Genomic DNA, 25,939 nt, shown 5'->3' with positions numbered 1-25,939 from the left:
TGTGATAATTTTGCTAATCAAAGTGTTCCCACAAAATATGGAACATCAAAGACGCTGTTGGAAATGCCACTCTATTTTACAATTGTTGTGGAATGCTGAGCACTCACCCCGATGGCACTGCAGCAGCGTCCTGTGGACTGGTTCATATTCTTCTTCTTCTTGGCGGCGGCAGCGGTGATGACTTTGGCTTCGGACGGCATCTTCTCTCGCTCGCTTGACAGTTTGATTTGAGCGAAGCAAGACAAACGGGGAGGTCCCTCGCTGTCGATGTCTGTGCCTGAGAAGCACGCCCGGTCAGAGCAAGACGATCTGTTGCCTGCTGAGATGCGATCGAAGCGGAGAATTGAAAGCAAATGACGTCAAATTTTCTCTAGCACCCCTATTTATAAATTTGCTTGAAATCAACGTTCTGTTTTAAAACAGTTATTAAACTATTTGGACAGGTATGTGGGATTCAGTAAGTAAACGACATGATTCTTTGATGTCTTGTCTTTCAATTGAGGTGCCATTCAAGGAATTTCGTTGAACCAGCAAACAGTTATAAGAGTTCAAAATATTTCATGCCAATGTAAGGCTCTTGGTTTTGAAATTCCAATTTCACTCCTGTATAGATAATTTTTATTTTACTTTCAAACTGTGCGGCATAATCAAATGCAAACGCATTCAGTTCCCGATGGTTAGTGCCTGTGCTTTAACTGTTCATAAGTCGCAAGGTGGAACTTTCCCCGAGGTCGTGTACGACTATGACAAAAGCCAGGATCAGCAATTGGTATATGTTGGTTTGTCGCGGGTTACATCACTGCAAGGACTATTTTTGACAAACTCTACCAATTCTTCCCAGTTCCATCACGCCAAAGGCAGCAATTCCAAGGGTTGACTTGAGGAATGAGCTGCAGCGCTTAGGCAATCATCGATTAGTGACGCTTTGAGACGAACTGCGTGAAATACTGGATCATAGCGGCCAAGCCTGCATATTGATGAGTATCAATGTACAGAGCCTAAATGCTCATGCAATGGATATTGCTACAGACCAAAGCACTGGACCGATTCAATCGATTACCACGATCGAAGCACCCGAGCTATCAAACATCTAATCTACTGGAGGAGTTTGGTGAACTACAGCTGGAGCCAGAAACCGATCACCCAACCAAGCAACACAAGGAAGCAACGACCAAACAAACAAATTCAATCATCTGGCATTATTCCTGGAACACCATACACTGGTTCTCGAAACCACAGAACGACAAATGGTTCTTTTCAGGACTACCAAAATGAGTCCAAAAAGAGTTAACTTCTGAAAACTTCATCCGATCAATAACAACACAAAACTAGTACACTTACAAATTCATGCACATGACAAATCAAATTACTAATCATCGTAGTTCTACGTCAACCCCGCGGTAATGTAATAGACATTACCCACCCCAATTTTTTTTTTGAGTCATAAATAAAAATGATGTGCGCTTTTAAACTGCATCGGAAGTGTTTTAGCTTTTTCACAATTAGTTAGTAAAAATTTGTTTTCCTTTTCAAGACTGGAATTGGCTTCTGAGATTTTTTCAAAATTTCTGATAATTTCCAGAAGGGTTTAGAGCCAGGGTCCAATTAAGAAACATTATTTAATTTTTTTTTGGTTCCTACTTGTGAAAATCGTTTTTTAATTTCTTTTTGCAGATCCTTCTCTATAAATTTCATAGCAGGATCGTGAGTGCGTTGAAATTGCCTTCTTCTCACCTTTTTAAGACGGATCAAGAGTTTAAGATTATCGGCTATAATCACAGATTCAAATTTCACTTCACATTTTGGAATTGCAATGCCCCTGGCTTCAACAATGGAATTTGTTAAAGTTTCAAGAGCATCCAAACCTGGGGGACACTATTGCTACTGGAAGTTCGTGGATTGTTTATCGTGCCAGTAAAGAAAAACACCTATCCCTAACGGTAAACAAGCGAGAGAAACGGATTTTATCATCGCTCTCTCTTTGGGGCTCTCGCTCGCTGCTTCCATTTTTTTTTTTTTTAATTTCTTTATTAGTATCATTCCAAACATTACATTCATTTCTTATATCTAGGTGTTCTGTGTTATTAGACAACACTATCATCCTAATTTGGTAAAATAAATTTAAGATTTATTTAACATTTTGTTAACAACATATTACATTTCATTTGCCGTAGCAGTTCAGTTTTTTTTACAGGTGAGTTGCTTCCATTTATCAGACTTGTTACACCTTGCGATACAATGACGATCGTGGACCGCAACAGATGGGATGTTTTTCTTTGCTTGCTTTGATCGTGCTTCATACTCAAATGAGAGCGAATTCTACAATGCCTGTTTATATGTATTCCAGTCGGGGCCTTCCTTAGCCGAGTGGTTAGTGTCCGCGGCTACAAAGCAAAATCATGCTGAAAGTGTCTGGGTTCGATTCCCGGTCGGTCCAGGATCATTTCGTAATGGAAATTTCCTTGACTTCCCAGAGCATAGAATATCATCGTACTTTCCACACGATATACGAATGCGAAAATGGCAACTTTGGCAAAGAAAGCTCTCAGTTATTAACTGTGGGTGTGCTCATAAGAACACTAAGCTGAGAAGCAGGCTCTGTCCCAGTGAGGACGTTAATGCCAAGAAGAATAGCGATTGATGTGTTGTATTTTGACCACGCACAATATCACAGTGAGCCGTAAGTTGTGAGACGAATCTGAAAACTGATTGCGACAGAAATGAAAACGATACGACGAAATGAGAAACGGCAAGATGCAATTTCATTGCATTATTTCCAATAAACGATTGATATTTGCCGTTTTGGGAAAGAATTGTTTGGCATCGGTTTGTTTTAGCATCATTCATTGCAATACTGGAAAAAAATCAGGTATACGATGGATACTAGCACATCATTCTATACGGCGAATCACACAGCTAAAAAATATGTTGTAAATTTCAGTTTATTTTCATGCACATATTTGGAGCATCAAAATAAACTGAGATATCAACAACAAATCGCTTATTTTTCAATCGAATAGACTTTAAATTTACACGAACATGTAACATTCAACCATATTTAGTTGAAAACTAAACGTGATGCTGTAACAATACATGAATTTGGTTTACTTTTACTATACTGAAATTTAAATATTTTTATCTATGCAGAGGAAGGTTTGTGTTATCAGAACTTTTTGCTGCGATTCGGATGGCCGTCCGCGCTGTAAACTGTGCCGCTAGAAGGTTAAATGGTAAAATGCCCGCTTCGGCCATGCCGAGTTAATTGGACTGGTCACGAACGCTCCGGAAGCGAACCGGACCATTTTGTTTTACGCCGGGGCGAGGATCTGTAGAGATGCTGGTCCTCCTCGGCTTACCAGTCCGATCCCGTTGATTTTTCGGTTTCGGGATTGGAACGACGATGGCATTCCACCAGCTGACGGGGAACTCGCCATTTCGCCACATTTTATTGAGGAGCTAAGGAGTGCCATCTTCACAGACAGAGGGAGACGTTGAAGAAGGGGGTACCCTATAGAATCAGCAACAGTTGAGGCACCTCGCCCTTTGTCGAGAGCCCACCGAAGTTCGGCTAGGGTGATGTCGATGATATACACATCGCTGATGTTAGACGATTGCTGCTTTGCTTGGGTGACTGCTTTTTTTCGCCGCTGCTTCAGCTTCCTGGAAGCTTGCCAATGCTTCGGGTCGATTTGGATCGCGCTTTTGAAGACATCAAAGGGATCGCAAACATTTTCTCCGCCTACGAATTGCCGCCTTTACTTCAGCGCACCACCACGGGACCGATTTCTGTCCAATACGGCCGCTACGGCCAGTACTCTGTGGTATAGACCACTTCGCTGCTGCTACTATCTTCGCCGTGAAGGTCTCTACGTCCTCCTCGACATCTGGATGAATGATTTCCGCTATGAAGCGATCATACAACGACCAATCAGCTTGGCCGTACAGCCGTTTCTGTCGTGTCGTTCGACGATTGGGTATGGACACCGTTATCGGAAAGTGGTCGCTGTTGTGGGTGTCCGACAAGGTCCGCCAGGTGAACCTTCGCGCCAGACTCTCAAAGCATATTGTAACATCGATTGCTGAGGTGTTGCCCGTTGCCGGGTCGCAACGAGTAGGGGAGCCTTCGTTCAAGATCACCAATTGTCCAATTGTGTTGTTTTGGCAATGAATCGGTCAAGCGCGTTCGACTGGTGAGACCCCCATGCGAGATGATGCGCGGTAAAGTCCTCCAGAAGAAGAACCGGGCCTTCTAGCTGCTCAAACGGTTCTCCCAAAGCGGTTTCACATTGGGTTGCTGTCGGCAGGATACACACCGAAACCACGGTCAACCGGCTGTTTGGGCACGTCAGGAGTTAATCATCAATGTTAACTTCCTTTTCCCTATCAGCCTAGATAGCCGTGTAGTGTCGGTAGCGGTTGTTTCAACTGGCTAAGAATTAACACTACGGACTGCCTGTTCCGGTGGTAAAAGTCCACCTCACAGATGCGGCTTTAAGCTTACCGTGCCTAAGAATGAATGGTTAGGGGGTCTAATTAAAACCTAACCGCAAACGGAGCCTGTGGAGTACCAGGGCGCCCTCTACAGTATTATGCCCTTCCTGTGCTACCCGGAGCAATGGTGCAGGTGACCTTGTGTTTCTCCGAGATAATCGGCTGCCCTTCTTCAGTCTCAAGCCTGAGGCTAAATAAGGGTGGGTTTATTAATACGTTGTAAGTTAGTTTAAAATTTCCACCTCTATGGTTTCGCATTATGCGTATTACACAGTGCAGTCTGTGCTTTTCGCCTTTGGCGACTTTTAAGAGATACCGATCTGGTTTTCTCGCTGCTGGTCTTTTTCGTTCTGAGATTGCGAAAAGCTTAATCCTGCCTAGTTTGGGTAGTGGCTACGGTTAGGATAGCTTAGTCAGACCAATCTTCAGCATAAAATATCAGCAACGATTAATCTTTGTAGACTAATGCAAATGGTACAGTTCAAATGGCGCAAAAACCTTACTTTTGTGAACTTTTTTCTAGGTAACCTTGTGGAGCCAGTTTTTGTTACTTTCATAAACATGAAATGGCAAACTCGCGTGCCATACCTCGTGCATGCGTGCTCGTAAATAGCGCTGACGTTGCTACACTCATTTCTGAATTAACAACCTGAGATGTATGTGCTGTCACAATTGATATTTATGTTGGTGACCTCAATAGAAAATACGTCTTTCGTTTTGTGGTGTATTTACCACATGATGAACCATCCCCAATGGATGATTTCAAACGAGTTGTCGTTCACTGCCTATGAAAAGGCCTTCTGCTGATTTGTGGGTAGTGATGCTGATACTCATCACATCATCTGGAGCAGCTCAGATATTAATTTGAGAAGCTCCAGTCTGATGGAATGCTCAAGTAGTTCGAATCTTGGATTACTTATTTTAGGGAATCGCCCAACCTTCATGGTATCTGCTAGAGAAGAAGTGTTAGACATAATGCTCTGCTTGAACAGAATCAGTCACGAGTTGACGAATTGTCATGTATCAGATGATGAATCATTATCTGATCATCGCTACATTTCTATATGAACATATGAATGTAAATTTGCAGACTTTGCATTTGTTATACTCCACAAACTGGAAATTGATTGTGACCAAATTCTATGAATTCTCTCCGTCCATTGGAAATCCTAGTGATTTGAATGTTTCCATTTCCGGTGAATTGGGACACAATTGTCCTTGATTCGAGTAAAACCCACAATTGCTTGTCACTTTGTTACTCACAACTCCCTTTGCGGAACTAGTTGACGTCTGGCTATTTGTAAAGGAATATGTCAGATAGTCAGGCTGCTTTTAAAGCTCTTGCTTAGGCCAACTCAAGGTCTAAGCTTGTTATCGCACGTCGAACTCAATTTGAGGAACTGAATTCAGTGAACTCTGTTAAACTTATATGGGTCCTTGCTATTCTTCCATTGCTGGGAATGAATTGGCTTATGAATTAGCTCGCAATGGAGCATCGCATGACTTTATTGGCTCTCAGGCAGCTATTCCAATTTCGATGTGCTGGGTGAAGCTTCAGAAATTCTTGGGCGGCAACTCAGCACAAGCAATATTGGAATAATTTTGAGTCATGTCGTCAAACAAAATTGTACATTACTGAGCCATCCCAAACGTGGCTAAGTATTTAACAAATCTGTCAAAGCAGAATTGCAGTCTCTTGGTAACAACCTTGACTGGCCACTGCCGACTCAACTATCACATGGCAAATATTCAGTGTGCTGATACATTTTTTGTGTGATAGTTGTGATTCCGATTATGGAACTTCTTATCATCTGATATGTAACTATCCAATCTTCGCGTAATTGCGATTCCAATTACTTGGTTAACACTTATTAAGTGAAACTGATTTCAGAAACCTGAATCTTTAGGACATTCTGTTATTCTTAACCCGCTGTGGTAATGAGCTATAGGCTCTCTTTACGCTCATGCGTTTTTGCAGTGTCCTTTTTAGGGCAACCCATTGTGGTATGGAGCTACATGCTCTCAATTCGCTTATGCGATTTTCCCTCTTCAAGGGACCCCACTCCTATTTCCTCCCATCTTTCCCTTCCCTTTCCTCTCCCTTCGGGTAGATGATGAAATAGGCTCAAATATGGCGATGGCACAAATCTCCCAAATGGCGGGGAACGTGCCTCTGGAGCCGGCCTTCTGATACGGTCAACCGGATTGGTGCGAAGATACGTGCAGCGACGAAATGCAGGGCGGTGTCGATCTGTCACGCTCGAAGGGTATACAGTGAGAGGCAAAATAAAGTGCCCACCTTACCAGTTTTCGAATTTCTCTCATTGATTTGGTTCAAATTAAAGTTAACACACCTAAATCTTTTGTGATATTTTATTTTTGATGTTCTTTTAAAGTTGCACTTACGAAATTTTGATTAAAAAAAGAATTTTACTTAAAGAAAAAGAAAATCAATTTGTATTGAAAAAAAAGTAGTGACAAAAATAAGTGCCCACTTCCTTCTTGGCCCCAGAAAAGATGATTTAAGAAAAATAAAAAGCAATTTAATAGTTAATGTGTCCTCCTTTGGCCTTAAGGACTTGCTGGAGGCTCTTCGGCATGCTTTTCACCAGGTTTTGTAGGTGTTGTGGATCTAGTTCTTCCCAGGCGCGCTCCAAGGCTTCAAAATAATTATTTTTGTTGGTAACACCAGTTTTTTCAACCCTAGCATCGAGAATCGCCCACAAATTCTCGATGGGGTTGAGGTCTGGGCTTTGTGGAGGCCATTCCAGCGGTTTAATCCGACAAGACCGGAAGAAAGACTTGGTCTTCTTTTCAGTATGCTTCGGGTCGTTGTTCTAGAGAAATATGAATTTCTCTTCAAGGCCCGTCTGGATCAGCGAAACCTCCAGATTTTCCAGCAAGATGTTAATGTAGGAATCTGCCGTCATTATTCCGTCGATTTTCACGACGCTTCCTACTCCACTCCATGAAAAACACCCCCAGACCATCACATTTCATCACATCACACTTCCATGCGTCACCGTTCCTTGGATGTGGCGCTCCTGAAGCTCGAGCTGTCTAACCGAGAGCGGCGGGCTCGTGTGTGATGCAGAGCACCACATCCAAGGAACGGTGAAGCATGGAGGAGGAAATGTGATGGTCTGGGGGTGTTTTTCATGGAGTGGAGTAGAAAACCTCGTGAAAATCGACGGAATAATGATGGCAGATTCCTACATTAACATCTTGCTGGAAAATCTGGAGGTTTCGCTGATCCAGACGGGCCTTGAAGAGAAATTCATATTTCTCTAGAACAACGACCCGAAGCATACTGGAAAGAAGACCAAGTCTTTTTTCCGGTCTTGTCGGATTAAACCGCTGGAATGGCCTCCACAAAGCCCAGACCTCAACCCCATCGAGAATTTGTGGGCGATTCTCGATGCCAGGGTTGAAAAAACTGGTGTTACCAACAAAAATAATTATTTTGAAGCCTTGGAGCGCGCCTGGGAAGAACTAGATCCACAACACCTACAAAACCTGGTGAAAAGCATGCCGAAGAGCCTCCAGCAAGTCCTTAAGGCCAAAGGAGGACACATTAACTATTAAATTTCTTTTTATTTTTCTTAAATCATCTTTTCTGGGGCCAAGAAGGAAGTGGGCACTTATTTTTGTCACTACTTTTTTTTCAATACAAATTGATTTTCTTTTTCTTTAAGTAAAATTCTTTTTTTTATCAAAATTTCGTAAGTGCAACTTTAAAAGAACATCAAAAATAAAATATCACAAAAGATTTAGGTGTGTTAACTTTAATTTGAACCAAATCAATGAGAGAAATTCGAAAACTGGTAAGGTGGGCACTTTATTTTGCCTCTCACTGTACCTTCACGGATACCAAGTCCTACACCGTGTCGTCAGTGAGTATACCCCATTAGGCATAAGGACGTTAGGCATAAGTATGTTAGGCATAATGGACGTTAGGCATAAAGACATTAGGCATAATGGTAATTGTTATCATTCTAAAGTCCAGTTCAATCCATTTTTGTAAGTGTCCATTTATATTGACGATGTGCAAGTGTTATTTATTTCTAGCGATGTTTAGTTTGATGAGTATATGACATTTTCTGTTATATTTCTCTTACATAATTGGGTTAATTCTAAAGAAGGGAAATCTTCCATATAATTATTAGTACCTATAATAAAAATGATTAACTTGAATACAACAATCTAGAATCAATTCAAAATTTCATGTCATGGTAGGTGACATTATCTTCAACAATAATATGCTGGTAGTGTGACGTCCATAAAAGCGTCACATTTTCACTCCGAGTCTGCTCAGAAATTTAATGTGGTGGTCCTTTGGCTCGTCTGCCAACAATTTTCAATAATTTTCAAACATTTGCGATCAGCCACGTATGAAAGCATTGCCGAAAGCACCTTGTAAATATTTGATATTCGTCGAGTTTGTCAAGCTCAAATTTGACATAGCATTTAACATGACGGGCATTTTTTATGGAAATATTCCAATTACAATTTCAATAACTATTAGAACAGCAAGAATTCACAAAACAGCATATAATTGTAATAAGATCCCATTCTTACAGTCATTAAATTGACCGAGTAAGTATAAAGAAAAGCCTATGATTTAAAGAAGGAAAAATGTATGATGGAAGTATTAAGAGCAATAGTGATATACATTTTTGAATAAGTTTGTCTCGAAAGCATAGTTTAATTATAAAAGAAGACAAATTTTCTGTTTGAAAAATTAGCAGCACTAACTCCAATAATAATGTTTATAACTATAAAGAACAGCCTTCAATTTAAAGAAGGGATAATCTCTGATGAAAAATTTGCCAATAATATGTGTACAACCAAACTTAAAAGATGAGCAGCAGTTACAGCGTCGTTCATATTCTTGGCATTACGCCCCACCCAAGCTCTTAGCTGAGTGTTCTAGGAACACTTCCACAGTTATTAATCAAATGTTTGCTTTGCCAATGTGGCTATTTTGCATTCTTATTTGTGTGAGTACATTTATACTTACGCAGGGCTTTACTCTATGGTCACAGAAGTTACCACGAAGCTAATGAAGGCAATTAACAGCATTTTTATGCTAATCATTTAATCAATTATTGTCCTATAAATTGACCTCAAAAGATTCACAACTATGGGACGACTGCAGGGCAATCGTATTTTAAAGGACACACTTTAGATCTTTGATGCCCTCCACAATTACCAAAAAAGTCAGCTCACTTTTCATAAATAAAACTAGTGTATTTTTTTTATTTTGGAAATTATGCCAATCGTCCATTATGCCTAATGTCCATTATGCCAAACATCCATTATGCCAAACGTCCATTATGCCTATCGTATTTATGCCTATCGTACTTATGCCTAACGTCCTTATGCCTAACGTATTATGCCTAACGTCGTGCACCCGTCGTCAGTAGTGTACGGTGTTCTAGCTTCAGTGTATATTGCTTGCCTATGAAGTCGGGAGGTACCATGACCCCACAGTTATGGATCAAATAGTGTGGAGTCCAACCTATAAAATTCAATAAAACGACATGTAAAACGTAAAATTGTAATTTAAAAGCACGAATTGAATCGTTTCAAATTGGAACTTCGGTTAGTAAACTGTTTTGAGTGTAATAGTTACACAGGACAGCATAACAATTAAAAATTGTATCGGTTTCTGAAAACCATATTATGGATCAATTTTCATATTATGGATCAAATTGTGACACATTACGGATCAGTGCGCAAAACCAAGAGATTTTCAACTCAATGCATCTGTATTGCATAATTTGGCGAAAATTAACAATGTGTCACATATTACTGCAAAAAAATACCAGTGTTAGAGCTGAAAACAAGGGTAAAAAGCCCTTTTTTTGTGATGCTGCATTGTAGTAACTGAGACATGAACTGTTTTCGCTCCACACCAAGTTTTCCTCCCATTTTTTTCTGCTAAAATACGAAATTGACAAACCGTGATGTTGTATTAGTTTAATCCTTAGTGCTATTGTCTGAAAATGTCGAATCCAATGCTTAAAATGGCAGAAATTTACATTCTTTGGAAGTGATCCATAACCGTGGTAAACAATCATTTCCTGGTCCATATTATGGATCACTAGTTAGAAGTGCTAATATTCGGTATTTAGAATCAACAATCAAGAAAAATGTTTTCCAAAGATGAATTCATACTAAATCGAAGCGAACGAGCATGTTTTATGCTATAACATTTGAATTATGCCACCTGTGAGAGCTTATGAATGCTGACGGCACTTCTTACAGAAAACCACCATATAATGAAAGCTTTGTGGTACCAACTAAATATTTGTCAAATACACCGTAATATAGCGGTTGAATGTTGTGCTTAACATTACAAAGGGTAGAAGACAAATAGTGAAACATGGGAAAATATGTTTTACGTCAACGTTTATGTTTTGAGCGAGTTATCCGATGTTGAACGCCAAAGTGATCCGTCACTGTGGGTGATCCGTAACTGTGTGGGCATGGTACCACGTGCTGGCCGACTTTGGTTTCTTGTAGAGCTATCACGCAAGGTTCAATGTTGGCGGTAAGGAGCATCAGTTCACCGATGTTGGCCCTGAGACCACGAAGATTCCATTGAAGGGCAAAGCAGCCGTCGGAGCGACAGTCAATGTGTTTTTACCAATTTATTTATTTATTAGGCTCAAATGTTCAATTAAGACTCTACGGAGCCGAGGGTCTGAACAAAATAATTTGTCAAAAAATTACAAACTTTAATAATAAGTTTTCCGCGAACATTTTTTTTTTCTCGGTGCTGAGTTCGAACCAGAGCTAGAGCCGGAACCTGATGCTGCTGATTGAGCACGCCGCTACTTCGTCTGTGGATTAACCATTGCTCCCTGGATGGCTTGTGCCACCTCCTCTAATATCGCCACGCTTTCTTTTCTACGCCTCTCCTTATCTGATTCATCCGTTTTCTTATAATCGATATGCTGATTCTGGTTTGATTCTTCTACGTCCGTGCAATGGTCCATATTCCATATCCACTTCCAGAACTTCAATGACGTCCTCCTCGAAATCTTCCTCATTTTGCACCAAAAACGGTTCCATTTCTTTGCCAGCGTACGAAATCGATTTTTCTTTCTGCTTCCTCGCTGATTCCTGAACTTTCTTCTGCGGACAGGAGGCTTTCCGATGCCCCATTGTTTGACAGGAAAAACATGTTTCCTTGAGTCCATCGTAGAAAATATTTCCCTTCCAACCAGCAATATCGATCGATGGCGGAATCGTTTTTTTCATTTCCATATGAACAACCCCGAACACCAGTGTACAGGTGATCCAGACCTAATTCCGGTGGAATTTTTTCTCTGGTCACGCATTCCACCTTTCCAAAGTCCTGAAGCGCCAGCGATAAGGTGTCATTGGTTATTTCTGGCGGGAGATCAAACACGCGGACATACTGTATATTGGTACCCGCGGTTGACATGCGAACTTCAACCGACTTTCCACTTGAATACACGAACGGTTTCAGGTTTTTCTTCAATATTTCCTAACTTAACCTAAACATATAACGCATTAATCGTGGCAATAGAAGATTGTAACGATTTTTGCCTGAAATTATTAATTATTTTATTTGACATTTGTTCCAATGTTTCAACATTGGATATTCTATGTAACTCATACTATACCAGGGAGGAAGCCTCAGAATGATTTTCAAAATTTTATTTTGAATTCTCTGCAGAGCTTTCTTCCTGGTATTACAACAGCTAGTCCATATTGGTACAGCATACAACATGGCTGGCCTGAAAATTTGCTTGAATATCAAAAGCTTGTTCTTAAGACAAAGTTTTGATTTTCTATTAATAAGGGGATACAGACATTTTACATATTTGTAACATTTGGCTTGAATGCCCTCAATGTGATTTTTGAAAGTTAAATTCTTATCTAGCATGAGTCCTAGATACTTAACTTCATCTGACCAATTTATTGGAATCTCTCTCATCGTGACAACATGTCTGCTTGAAGGTTTCAAATTAAGAGCTTTTGGTTTATGTGAGAATATTATTAGTTGAGTTTTGGAAACATTAGGAGAAATCTTCCATTTTTGCAAGTATGAAGAAAAAATATCCAAACTTTTTTGCAATCGACTACAGATGACACGCGGACTACGTCCTTTGGCGGAGAGGCCTGTGTCATTCGCAAACAAGGATCTTTGACATCCCTGAGGTAACTCGGGTAAGTCAGATGTGAAAATATTGTATAATATTGGTCCTAAAATGCTGCCTTGAGGAACACCAGCTCTTACAGGAAGTCTTCCAGATCTGTAGTTCTGATAATTAACCTGAAGTGTACGATTTGACAGATAACTTTGAATTATTCTAACAATGTATGTTGGAGAATTAAAGTTTTTCAATTTTACATTCAAACCTTCATGCCAAACACTGTCGAATGCTTTTTCTATGTCTAGAAGAGCAAGACCAGTAGAATAGCCTTCAGATTTGTTAGAACGGATCAAATATGTTACACGTAAAAGTTGATGAGTGGTCGAATGTCCATAGCGGAATCCGAACTGTTCATTGGCAAAAATTGAATTTTCGTTGATGTGGGCCATCATTCTGTTCAAAATGACCTTTTCAAAAAGTTTACTGATGGAGGAAAGCAAACTGATTGAACGATAGCTAGAAGCTTCTGCGGGATTTTTGTCTGGTTTTAAAATTGGAACAACCTTAGCATTTTTCCATTTGTCAGGAAAATATGCTAATTGAAAACATTTGTTTAATATATCAACTAAAAATGATAAGCTACTTTCTGGAAGTTTCTTGATGAGGATGTAGAAAATTCCATCATCGCCAGGAGCATTCATATTTTTGAATTTTTTAATAATAGTACTCACTTCTTCCAAATCAGTCTCCCAGGCATTTTCGAAAACGTTATCTTGATTGAGAATATTTTCGAAGTCCTGAGTAACTTGATTTTCAATTGGACTAGTAAGTCCTAAATTCAAATGGTGCGCACTTTCAAACTGCATAGCAAGTTTTTGAGCTTTTTCGCAATTAGTTAGTAATAATTTGTTTTCCTCTTTCAATGCCGGTATTGGCTTCTGAGGTTTTTTCAAGATTTTTGATAATTTTCAAAAGGGCTTAGAGCCAGGGTCCAATTGAGAGACTTTATTTTCAAAATTTTTGTTTCCTAAATCTGCAAAAAGTCTCTTGATTTCTTTCTGCAATTCCTGCCATATAATTTTCATAGCAGGATCACGAGTGCGTTGAAAATGCCTTCTCCTCACGTTTTTAAGACGGATCAAGAGTTTAAGATCATCGTCTATAATCACGGATTCAAATTTTACTTCACTTTTTGGAATTGCAATGCTTCTGGCTTCAACAATGGAATTTGTTAAAGTTTTAAGAGCATTGTCAATATCAAGTTTAGTTTCTAAAGAAATGTTAACATCAAGATTAGACATACGTTTCATATATATTTCAGTCGGCTCGTAAATAATTGAAAGTGGAGCTGATAAGATTGAGAAACGCTTCATGGGATATTTGAAACGTAACAGAGACATGATCAGAATCAAAATCAGCATGAGTAACTAATTGGCTACAAAGATTACTAGAGTCGGTTAAGACCAAGTCAATCGTAGATGGATTTCTAGAAGAGGAAAAACATGTAGGGCTATCAGGGTATTGAATTGAGAAATATCCAGAAGAGCACTCCTCAAATAAAATTCTGCCGAAGGAATTACTTTGAGAATTATTCCATGACCGATGTTTGGCATTAAAGTCACCAATGACAAACAATTTTGACTTATTCCGAGTCAATTTTCGCAAGTCAGTTTGGAGCAAATTAACTTGCTGTCCAGAGCATTGAAAAGGCAAATAGGCAGCTATGAAAGTATATTTACCAGACTGTGTTTCAACAGAAACACCTAAAAGTTCAAAAACTTCAGTTTCAAATACGTTTCGGTAATAACTGATATATGCACGTTATTAACTGTGAGAAAATTTAACAGCTCGTCCTCTTTACCATTCAGAGAACGAGCATTCCAATTTAAAATATTTAAATTATTATTTGGATCCATTAGAAAAACGTAATCCAATAACAATTTGATTTGTAAATTTTACACCAACTTGGACTGCTTCAGTCATAGTGGTGGCTTTGAACATTGCATCAATCATTAGATTGAATTGTTCAGTTAGAAAATTTAAATCAGAGGCAGACATATCACTTGAAGTGGGTACATTTGGTGATTTCCAATTAGAATTTTCAGTAGACGAAGAAGCTGAGTTGGAGTTACCTGTGGCGGTAGGGTTTTTTTCCATTTGATTTGAAGTTAGTAGAATGGGTACTCATGGAACGAATAGGGCAGGAGTTCAAATTACCTGCTACGATATCGGCAAAGCACAGACAAACAGACGTCACACTCTCACCATTGTCCATCGACCACCTTTTTAACGGTCGATACAAAAATGTGGTAGGTGGCCAATCCGCCACCCGCAGCGCTCCCATCGTTTCTGTTCGCGTTTGACGTTTACACACTACCGCCATCTGTTGGTCCGTCGGCCATACACACTAATTTTAGCATTGGGCGTACATGTCATCGTGACTATGATTTTGACTGAGATTTGTTCGAAGTGTTACGTCTGTTTGTCTGTGGGCAAAGGATTTACCGTGGGTAGATACATTCGGAATTAAAAGATTCTAACGGCTATCGGCTATCGGATTAAAATTAGTTTGTGAATGAGCATGATTATGATCTTCCTGATGGGTATGATTCATGATCAAGCGATCGTTAACTGAAAAATGAGTATTATTCGATACTCTTCCAGGCAAATTCCGGAAACGACCGTTATCGTAACGGATATTATCTTTCATCTGCCTGGCACGAGCCTCAACGACTCTCTTGCGTGAAGGGCAATTCCAAAATTTTGACTTATGATTAGCCCGGCAATTACAGCATATAAACTTGGTGGTATTTTCTTTCACTGGACAGACGTCCTTAGCGTGAGAAGAACCTCCGCAAATCATGCATTTAGCATCCATGCGACAATTTTTTGTACCATGACCCCACTTTTGGCACCGACGGCACTGAGTGGGGTTCTGGTAATTTCCTCCAGGTTTCTGAAAAAAAAACCCAAGTCACACGGACATCGAACATAAGTTTTACTTTTTCTAAAGCTTTAATATTATTTAGTTCTTTTTTGTTAAAGTGAAATTTATAATATTCTTGAGAAAGCCCTTTCCGAACAATGCCAGATTGGGTTCTCTTTTTCATAATTATTACTTGGACTGGGGAAAATCCAAATAAATCATTTATTCCATTTTTGATCTCTACAGGTGGCTTATAGTCACTTGAGAGACCTTTCAAGACAACTTTGAACAAACGTTCAGTTTTGTCGTCATAAATAAAACATTTTTGCTTCTTCTCTTCAAGATGTTTGAGAAAAAATCCGCGATCTTTAAGAGTTTCCGGCAAAACGCGACAGTCTCCTTTCTTTGCGATTTGGAAGGAAACCTTGATTCCCCTAATGGAGTTCAAGATCTCCTGCCTAAATCCCCCAAATTTGGAACAACTGACCACGATAGGTGGCACTCTTTGTTTCCTCACTTAAATCAAAGAGCCTGCACCAGCGGCTTCGATTTGGAGATCGGAAAATTTGTCTAAAGTATCAAACTGATTGCTCATTTCGATGCAATTATCAACATCAACCACTTGCTTTCACTAAATCGAAGAGTCTGTTCTGTTCGCTTCCAAACTGTCCGCTCCGGAAACCTAACTCGTGGCAACGTCATCAACATCAACAAATCATAGCAACTGGAGAGGAATTCAAATTTGACATTATGCACGGTGTACTATATTGAGAAGGCGATATATTCAGAAAACTGACAAATACTTGACGACGTCATTCCTATCCATCTAAAACAAATTTGTGAAAAAAATGATCTAGTAGTCCGGATGGTATACGGTACGATAGAAGCTGAGAAAGAGGAGACAGCTCACTGACAACTGGCTTGTTTTTTGGCTTCTTTGATTTCTTCTTATCATGTTTGGGTTGCGCACAATGGTTCGGAGAGCACAAACTGGGCCAAAACCATTTTCATATCCTACTTGTTATCAAAAAGATCATAAAATTAAACAATTTCAATAGCAATTTGAGTCCAATCGACAATATTTAAATAATCAGCGATTCTATATGCGAGAGCACAGAAAAACAACCTGAATATTCAATCACATCCAGTTTAAGTTTGACCAAATTTTGTCGGTTTTTCACGCTCTGCCCTTCGAATGTGCGGTTTTCCAGTGACAGTTGATGACAGGTTCCCTTGACTTTTCGGAACTCGCAATCTAAGCCAGCTGTCTCCTCTCTCTCAAGAAAGAAGTGTCAAATTCTATGTTTACACCAATGAAAAGCCTGTTTTGTTAAACTTTATGCCGTGGACATTATGTATATCCATCCGTTGTACATAAGAAGCCAATCATCTAGGAATCGACGTCGTCACCATTGCAGCATCCTTCTAAAAGGGTCCAAACAACTGTTTTGGGCTATAAAACCCCCTTAAGATTTCCCTTGAGAGTTATTAGAGAAATAGTACTAAAAAGCACTGTTTTTGTAGTACTGATTTATTGTTTTACTTACTTGATACTTGATGGGCTACAATTCGCTAAGATGAATCTGCGCCGAATGGATGAGTCTTCTCCACTGGGCTCGGTCCTGGGCCAATCGCTTCCAGTCGCCCTGAACGTTAAGTGCCCTTAAGTCCTCCTCAACCGCAAAAAGCCATCGTGTGCGCCTGCCACGAAGTCGGCGGCCTCGTCCGGGTTCTCTTTGAATATTATCTTTGCCTGTCGTTCTTCCGGCATACGGGCAACGTGACCAGCCCAACGCAGCCTGCCGTGTTTTATGCGCTTGACAATATCCACCTCTTTATACACTTGGTACAACTCGTGATTCATGCGACGCCGCCAGATGCCGTTTTCTAGTTTACCGCCGAGTATTGTTCGCAGCACTTTACGTTCAAACACCCCGAAAGCTCACCGGTCGACTTCCTTCAATGTCTATGATTCATGGCCATATAGGACAACAGGAAGGATCAGTGTCTTGTATAACCCGAGTTTTGTTTTCGTTTGCAGGCTACGGGACTTCAGCTGGTTACGGAGCCCGTAGAAGGCCCGACTCGCAGCTGCAATACGTCTTTTCACCTCTCGGGTAACATCATTATCGCATGTCACTAGTGTTCCAAGATACACAAATTCTTCCACCACTTCAAACTTTTCACCACCTAGCACCATTTCGCTACCACTAACACGTCCGGACCCACGTTGACCACCAGCTATCATGTACTTCGTTTTTGTTGTGTTGATCGTGAGCCCAATCCTCGCTGTCTCCCTCTTGAAAGGCACGAACGCCTCTTCCACTGCCCGACAGTCAATCCCGATGATGTCGATATCGTCCGCAAAGCCAAGGAGCATATGAGAACGTGTGATAATGGTACCGCTTCTCTGCACACCTGTTCTCCTGATAGCACCTTCGAGCGCTACGTTAAACAGCAAGTTAGAAAGAGCGTCACCCTGTTTCAATCCATCTATGATTACGAATGATGACGAAATCTCGTCCACCACCCGCACACTTGATTTCAATCCATCAAGCGTTGCACGAATCAGTCTAATCAGCTTCGCCGGAAAGCCATGTTCGGACATAATTTGCCACAACTCGTTTCTCTTCACTGAATCGTACGCTGCTTTGAAATCTACAAACAGATGATGAGTCTGCAAGTTGTACTCCTGGAATTTATCTAGGATTTGACGCAGGGTAAACATTTGATCCGTCGTTGATCGGCCCTCTCGAAAACCAGCTTGGTATTCGCCGACAAAGGACTCCTCATACGGTCTCAATCTGTTGAACAGAATTCCAGACATGATTTTGTACGCCGAATTAAGGAGTGTTATCCCTCGGTAATTGGCGCACTCCAGTCGATGCCCTTTCTTGTACAGAGGGGAAATGAGGCCTTCCAACCAACTAGTAGGCATTTGTTCTTCCACTCACATCCTCAATATGATACGGTGAAGGAGTTCGTGCAGTTGCTCACTTCCGTGTCTGAGAAGTTCGGCCGGGAGCTCGTCCTTCCCAGCAGCCTTGTTGTTCTTCAGCCCATTGATAGCTTTTTTTTACCTCATCTAGCGTTGGAGGTTCCACAGCCTGTCCATCGTCATCGATTTGAATTCTGCTAACAGATCTACTTCCATTATCTCCGTTCAACAATGACTCGAAGTACTCTTTCCACCTGGCGGCCACCATTGTTTTATCCGTCAGCAAGTTTCCTTCGCGGTCGTTGCACATGGCGGGAGGCGACGCTGTTTTTCTCCGCACACCATTTATGGACTCGTAGAACCGTCGCATGTTATTCTGTTCCATAGCTTCTTGCGCCTGAGCAATTACTGCCTCTTCATGCTCCTTTTTCTTTCTGCGATGGATCCGTTTTTTGGCTGCCCTTACTTCCTTGTACCGCTCTCTGCTCTGACGGGTACCAGACACCAGCATCCGGCTTCTAGCCAAGTTCTTCTCGTTCGTCATTCTCTGGCACTCCTCGTCGAACCAACCGTTCTTTGGTCTCCGTTGAGCAGTGCCTACCACTTCTCGCGCTACTTACTGTGCTCACCGCTCCGTAGACTGACTCCCACAGATCGCTGAGGTTGACGCTTTCGTCGATTTCGCTAATCCGCTCGTCGAGCTTTTGATGGTAGTCCGCTGCTACACCATCTGCTGACAGGCGTTGGACATTGAAACTCAACGATTGTCGATTTCTAGAACTCGAAACGGTTGACAATCGCGCTCGAATTTTGCTTACAACGAGATAGTGGTCTGAGCCGATATTGGGACCCCTGAAAGTTCTAACATCGATGACATCGGAAAAATGTCCGCCAAACTACCAGAAAAATGTCTACCAGAACATGGTCGATTTGGTTGCAAAGTTCGCCATTTGGGTGTTGCCAGGTGTGCTTGCGGATATCCTTGCGTGCAAAGGAAGGCTCTCTTTACCAATGATAGGGCGGAAGAAGTCCTCTTTTCCGACCTGCGCATTAGCGTCGCCGATAACAATTTTCACGTCGTGTTTTGGGCATTCTCCATAGGTCTTGTAGAGACATTCGTAAAACGCGTCCTCCACGTCAGCGGGTTTGTCGTTAGTCGATGCATATACGTTGATCAGGCTGTAGTTGATGAACTTGTCCCGAATCCTCAATACGCAGATCCGCTCGTTGATCGGCTTCCACCTAATAACGCGCTTCATCTGCTTCCCGGTCACTATGAAACCGACTCCGTGTTCAGCTTTATCGCCACCGCTGTGGTAGATGTTGTATTTGAAAGCGATGTTAGCGATGGGGTCTACCGCTCTGAATTCACGTTCTCCATATCTTAGCCAACGCACTTCCTGAATTGCAGCCACGCACACGCCAACTTTTCGCAATTCACGAGCCAAAAGGCTCACTCGTCCAGGTTCATTTAAGGTCCTGACGTTCCAGGTACCGAGTTTCATAGTCCTTATTTCGTTGCCAGGTCGGTTGCCGAAAATAACGTTCGTTTCTTCTTCTTTCTCCATTTTTCGTGGTGGATAATGAATTCGGTATGCTACCTTACCGGGGTCGCGCTACCTACATCACGTTGATGGGACTGCCATCTTAGGTGTAGCTGACGTGATACAGCGTTTCATACTCAGCCGCTGGATGCCAGAACAGACGCTCAGAACGCACCTCCTCACTCTAGCTGATGTCAGAAGGACAACAGTTCCCAGGCTACACTACCAGCTAAGTACGCAACCCTTAGCTGGCGGTCTTTGTCATCATTTGACCCGTGGAAGCGCGAGGTAGGAACTTGTGAGGACCAAAGCTGTGTTGGTCGCTCCTTCCTGATTGTCGACTCATTATTTTGCAGCCATTTGTTTTAAGTAGTTTCAAAACCTTCTAAGAGCCTGATACAGCAGTTGCTGAGATGCGTCACAATGGTTCAGGTTCAGTTGCGTTACCTGCACTGTGACTTTTCGTTTATGGCTCTTTTGAAGGTCGGGCACCTTGAGCCTTCCGTTGGATGCTTGTTGTTCACGGTCTTCCCAGAACGAATCAAGCACTTGGGAGGGTTCTTGCAGCCTAGTGCCTTATGACCTTCCTCACCACATCACCTACACAACTTGGTCCTATCAGGGCCTTTACAGCCCCAGGACATGTGTCCCGGTTCCTTACACCTAAAGCATATCACCGGTTGCTCGTATATCGTCAGTGAGCATACTGACCAACCAACCTTGATCTTACCTACCTTAGCGGACTTATTTGCGTCCGTCACAGGTAGCTGTACTAAGGCCACCTGAGTTCCTGCCGGACTTTTCCGTAGCCGAACGGCAGCGGTGGGCACTTGTACCTCGCACTGTTGCCGCAGTGCCGTGACGAGCTCTTCTGCGTCAGTGATCTCGTCAAGGTTCATCACCTTCAGAGTCACTGCCTGCGTTAGAGCCCTCACCTCGACACCACCGCCAAGGACCTCTTCCACCAAGCTTTTGTAGGCTGCGCCCTTGCGCTCCTTGTCGCGCTTAAGCTTGAGGATCATTTCACCTGTACGAGTGCGTCTGACACTGCGTACGTCGGCTCCTAGATCTGCGAGCTTCGCGTGTCCATCACTGGTACTATGTGCACTGCTGCCTCCTCCTGCTTCCGCTCTCCTCAACGGAGACCTAGCTAACCCACTTCTTGCGAAGGGGTTCACTTCCCTACTACTGCTATTTTGGTTTGAATTTGTACTCATTATGGATCCCACGAGTAGCACGGGAAAAGAGGTCCACCACGCCAGAGCCCTGCATTAACGCGGTAAGGGACAAATCCCAAGTAACCACTACCCCGCTAATTCGCCTTTTTGGGCTTATAGGGCTGTTATACGGCTAATATAGGGCATGTTAGCTCTATAATAGCCCTATATTAGCACGGAGGGCGAAACGCTGCTCGAGGAGGACTTGCAAGCACTTGGAGTCTTCGAACGTCGGGTGCTTTTGACGATCTTTGGCGGTGTGCAGGAAAACGGTGTGTGGCGGCGAAGGATGAACCACGAGCTCGCCCAACTGTACGGCAAACCCAGTATCCAGAAGGTGGCCAAAGCTAATGCTTTTTTGTTTGACATATCCTATCATGACCTGCTATAATGCCTAAACTAATCTTCGCCTACAACACTTGGCCCGCCGGTTATTTTTGTACACTAGCGCACTGAGGGAGCCGAAAAAATCTTCAATGGGATGGAATTGGGGCAAATTGCTCGGGTTCCTTTCTTTCGGCATGTAAGCTGCCGTTCTACGCATAATTGTCCCACGTTACTTTTCGTCATTTTTGAGTTTTTGTAGCCAAATAGTCTATTTTATCCTATATTATTGGAAAACAATTTCAGAAAATATACTTTGTTCGAAAACTCTATGAAAAGCGTACCAAATCAATTTGTCCCACTGTTGAATTTCTACGCATAACTGTCTCGCTACTGAATTTCTACGCATATCTGTCCCACTATGTATTTCCCTGCGTCCAGCTCAAATAAAGTGATAAATTTGGAGGATTTATTGTGCTGTGTAATATTGTGTTCATATCATCTTTTTACTATGACTTTACATCCTATGTAGAGCTATACCTGTTTCACACCATAAAAGCACTGTGGTACTGTTCAGGGGATAGGCAAAATGTTTGAGATAGGAAAAATTTTGCCTGATTTTAAATGCTAATAACTTTTTGAAAAAATGATGAAATTGGGTGCATCCGGAAGCAGTTGACGGAAAATTTGGTTCAGTTTTATTAACTTGCTTGACCATGCATATAGGCCACCGAAAACCGAAGATGTTCAGGATTTTCCGAGATTATGTCCAAGTGGCATTTTTTCTGTTGTTTGTATTTTTGTACGGTGTGAAATAGTATAAATGTTTACAATTTTCCTAGAAACTGGAATCAATAGGAAATAGAATGCCGGCGGACACATTAAAATTCTTTGGAAATCTTCAGAAATATGACAGCAAAACTGGTTCGGGAAAATATTATCAGTCATGTTTGTATTTCCAATCAGGTATATTTTATCCGGAGCTGGCCAATTAGGAACAAGTTCGGAACCATAACAATATGGGCATCGAACTTCACGATTTTTGAATGACATGATTCCCGAAGCATTTCCAAAACCACCGACTACCGTGATCACTGTATAGTAGGTTCCAAGGCCCCCGGAAGATGTGGCCCTTGATTTGGAATTGCATCACCTGTCTGGAATTACATCAATATGAGTATCAAATATCAAGATTTTAAAAGGAGATGCTTCCGAAAGCACTTCCAGAACCATTGGCTGCCATGACCACTGTATAGTAGGTTAGAGTTACCCCGATGGAAGTGGCTAATTTCTCACAAGGAAGAATCATATCAACAATCTACAATATTTTTGATTTTCATGCTTCCGGAAGCAGTGAACAGTAGGTTCCATGTGCTTTGAATAATGATGAGCGGTCTCAGAACCACAATAATGTAATAACCACCACTCCATAGCAGATTCAAGGGGCCCCTGGAACCTTCTATACAGTGGTATGGCAGCCAGTAGTGGTTCTGGAAATGCTCCCGGTTGTATCACCTTCAAAAACCTGGAAGTTTGACCCGTATTGATATGGTTCCTGGAATGTTCCTAATTGGTCACTTCCTCCGAGGGCGCCTGGAACCTAATATACAGTGGTCATAGAAATAAGTTACTCAATAAATGCTTCCAGAAGCATCACCTTCAAAAATCTTGATGTTTTACACCCATACTGATGTGTTTCCAGACAGGTTTTGATTTGGCCATATACTCCGGGGCAGCTGGAGTAGGTTCCAGGTATACCATATAATGGTCATAGCAGTCGGTGGCTCTGGAAATAAGCATAACCTATGAAAAACCTTGAAGTTTGATGCCCATATTCATATGGCTTCAGATATGTGCCTAATTGGCCATTTCCCTCAAGACAGCAACATTTTGAAGTTTTATGCATAATTCGAATAGCTCCGGACAATATTTACTTGGTTGAACATATTTTCCGGAACCAGTTTTGGTCACATTTCTGAAGATTTTCAATGAATCTTAATGCGACACACGGCACAAAAAAACAAGCGACAGAAAAAATGACATTTGGACATGACCAAGCAATGGCATGGTCAAGCAGGTTCCTGAAACTGGACAAAGTTTGCCGTCGATTGCTTCCGAATGCATACAATTTCATCAATTTTTCATATCGCTATCAGCATTTGAATTTAGGAAAATTTTGCCCATCTCAATCATTTTGCCTATCCCCTGTACATACCCTCATACGGCTGCACTTTGCCAAATGCCACCTGAGCCTTCATACGGATCCTCAATATAGGCTTTACAATCCCTTTCAGTATAATACTCACGTCAAAGCTACCATCTAGAGCAGTGTGCTTGGTCAAATCGGTCTGCTACAGTTAGTGGGACTCTTATGCGTAGAAATTCCCCCAAAACTCCGTATTTCTAGGCATAACCGTCCCACTTATAATTTCATAGTAAAATTCATATTTTTTAGTTGAAACTAACTCTTGACTCTAAAGAACACCCATTTCCTAATATTATTGTGAAGAAATTTTTCAAATTTATCATAACCTCTATCAATTTAGAGCATAAATGTGCCAAAATCTTTAATCGCGTTTTTCTCTGCTTCATATTTTGGAACATGGGACAATTATGCGTATAACGGCAGTACGGTAAAACCGAAAAGCCGAAGGGTAAATTGGTATGATGCGCCCCAACCGGGCAATACGCCCCACATTTTCAAGGGATTGAGGCTTGTTTAACACGCAAATATGATTACATATCTTAAATATCCGCGGAAAAAATGATGTTGCGCATATAAGATCTTTGGGAAGTATGAACAACCAATAGAAATACCAAAAATATCGAAAATCAGCTTTTTGGCGTAAAATTTTGAGTCCGATAGGCAAGCCTCGTTGTAAATGAAGCTCATCCTTTACTATTGTATTTATTACAAAAACTGTTACCGGAAGACGACTGCTAATGGACCCCTTTAAGGTGAAGATGAATCGAAGCCAAACCTCGAATTTTCAAGAGCACAAATCTGAAGAACCGAACACCCATTTGAGCTGAAAACTTAATCGATTGGTCACCACCAGCTAGTGACCAATGGATTAAGTTTTCAGCTTAATCGTATGATTGGTACTCCAGATTTGTGCTCTTGAAAATTCGAGGTCTGGCTTCGATTCATCTTCACCTTAAGCTTAGCAAGTGGTGGAATTCTCCTTGGAAACATTTCTACAACGCTGCGGAACGTTTTTTACGGGAGGGGCATATTGCCCGGTTTGTTTTGAAACGTCAAAATTTGGATCGTTTACAGAAAACGTCTTTAGAAGCTACCTGGCAAGAGAAAGTTGCGTGCAGAGCGTGACCAACTAGGTAAATGACACTTTGACACCAAAAACTATAGAAGTAATGCATTTGCCACTGCGATAGAGCAGTTTTTCCTTAAGGGGGCGTTTATACCTGTTTACCCTACAACATGCTCGAGGAGTATTTGATGTTTTGACGTCATCTTCGATTCAACTGACTACCCCCGAGCAAATAGAAACATGCCACCCATTTTTAAGGGAGTCCAGAGAGCAATTCTCTTGGAAAGAGAAAACAATATGTTATTAATTACACAAAGGTGTTGAAATCATTCCCATTTTTTAATAAACATCCTTTATCTTTTGATGCTTTGAGTTTTGGTTTTCTTCCGATTTTTCAATATCAATGAATTTACTTAAATTTGCGTCTTCCTTTTCTCCACTTTCTTTATAGCGGTCACTATTCCTGCTAACAATCTTCTTCTGTGCGTCATCCGCTCAATCACCTCCTCCAGGGGAATGGGAGCAGCCGTATTTTGTCTCTCTAGTCCCGGAAAAGGTCACCGTAGGTGAGTACAATTCAGTTCTTCGCGAACAGGAAGTTTCAATGTGGGAAGAAATGGAAACGCCGGTTCGGATAGCGCAGATTAACTACAAAGGCAAAGACCTGCAGATTCGTGTTCAACCCGCCCATATGGGAGCCCAAGTAGTTCATGAAGATGGCAAATGGTACTTCGAAGTTAACAATCGTTTGGATTTCGAGCAAGTTTCTCAACGGCTTTCGGTAATAACGCTGGTGGTGGAAGGTGATGTCCGAAATACGGTTGGGATGGCTATAACACTGATCAATATACTGGATAACACGCCATCGATGTACAGTGAGGGACTTTGTACAATACCGGAGCATGAGGATGACTTTCTCTCCGACTGTAAGTACATGGTGCATCACGACGACGGTTTTGTAACCAATGAAATAGAAGGAAAGTATACAAATCGGTTGGAATTCGAAATGCCTGATGTTGAAACCACGTTTGTGATGGAACTGGCAAATGTTGTGGATACCTATAATCGGCAGTACAAACTGAGGTAGGTTTCTTA

At 41.5% G+C, this 25,939-nt stretch overlaps 1 protein-coding gene across 5 annotated transcripts in view; it reads left to right on the top strand.

Moving 5' to 3' along the window:
* The window catches only part of LOC5569240 (cadherin-23), a 160,271-nt gene that overhangs the window by 6,080 nt on the left and 128,252 nt on the right, over positions 1-25,939 (top strand). For all 5 annotated transcript variants that reach the window (XM_021857581.1, XM_021857582.1, XM_021857580.1 and 2 more), the window contains exon 3: positions 25,296-25,927. In XM_021857581.1, coding sequence (XP_021713273.1) covers positions 25,296-25,927 — 632 coding nt within the window. The remainder of the gene's footprint in view (positions 1-25,295; positions 25,928-25,939) is intronic.

Source organism: Aedes aegypti, chromosome 1 (genome assembly GCF_002204515.2).
Source record: "Aedes aegypti strain LVP_AGWG chromosome 1, AaegL5.0 Primary Assembly, whole genome shotgun sequence".
NCBI lineage: Eukaryota > Metazoa > Arthropoda > Insecta > Diptera > Culicidae > Aedes > Aedes aegypti.
The sequence above is the reverse complement of the archived record's forward strand: the minus strand, read 5'-3'. Positions and strand labels throughout refer to the sequence as shown.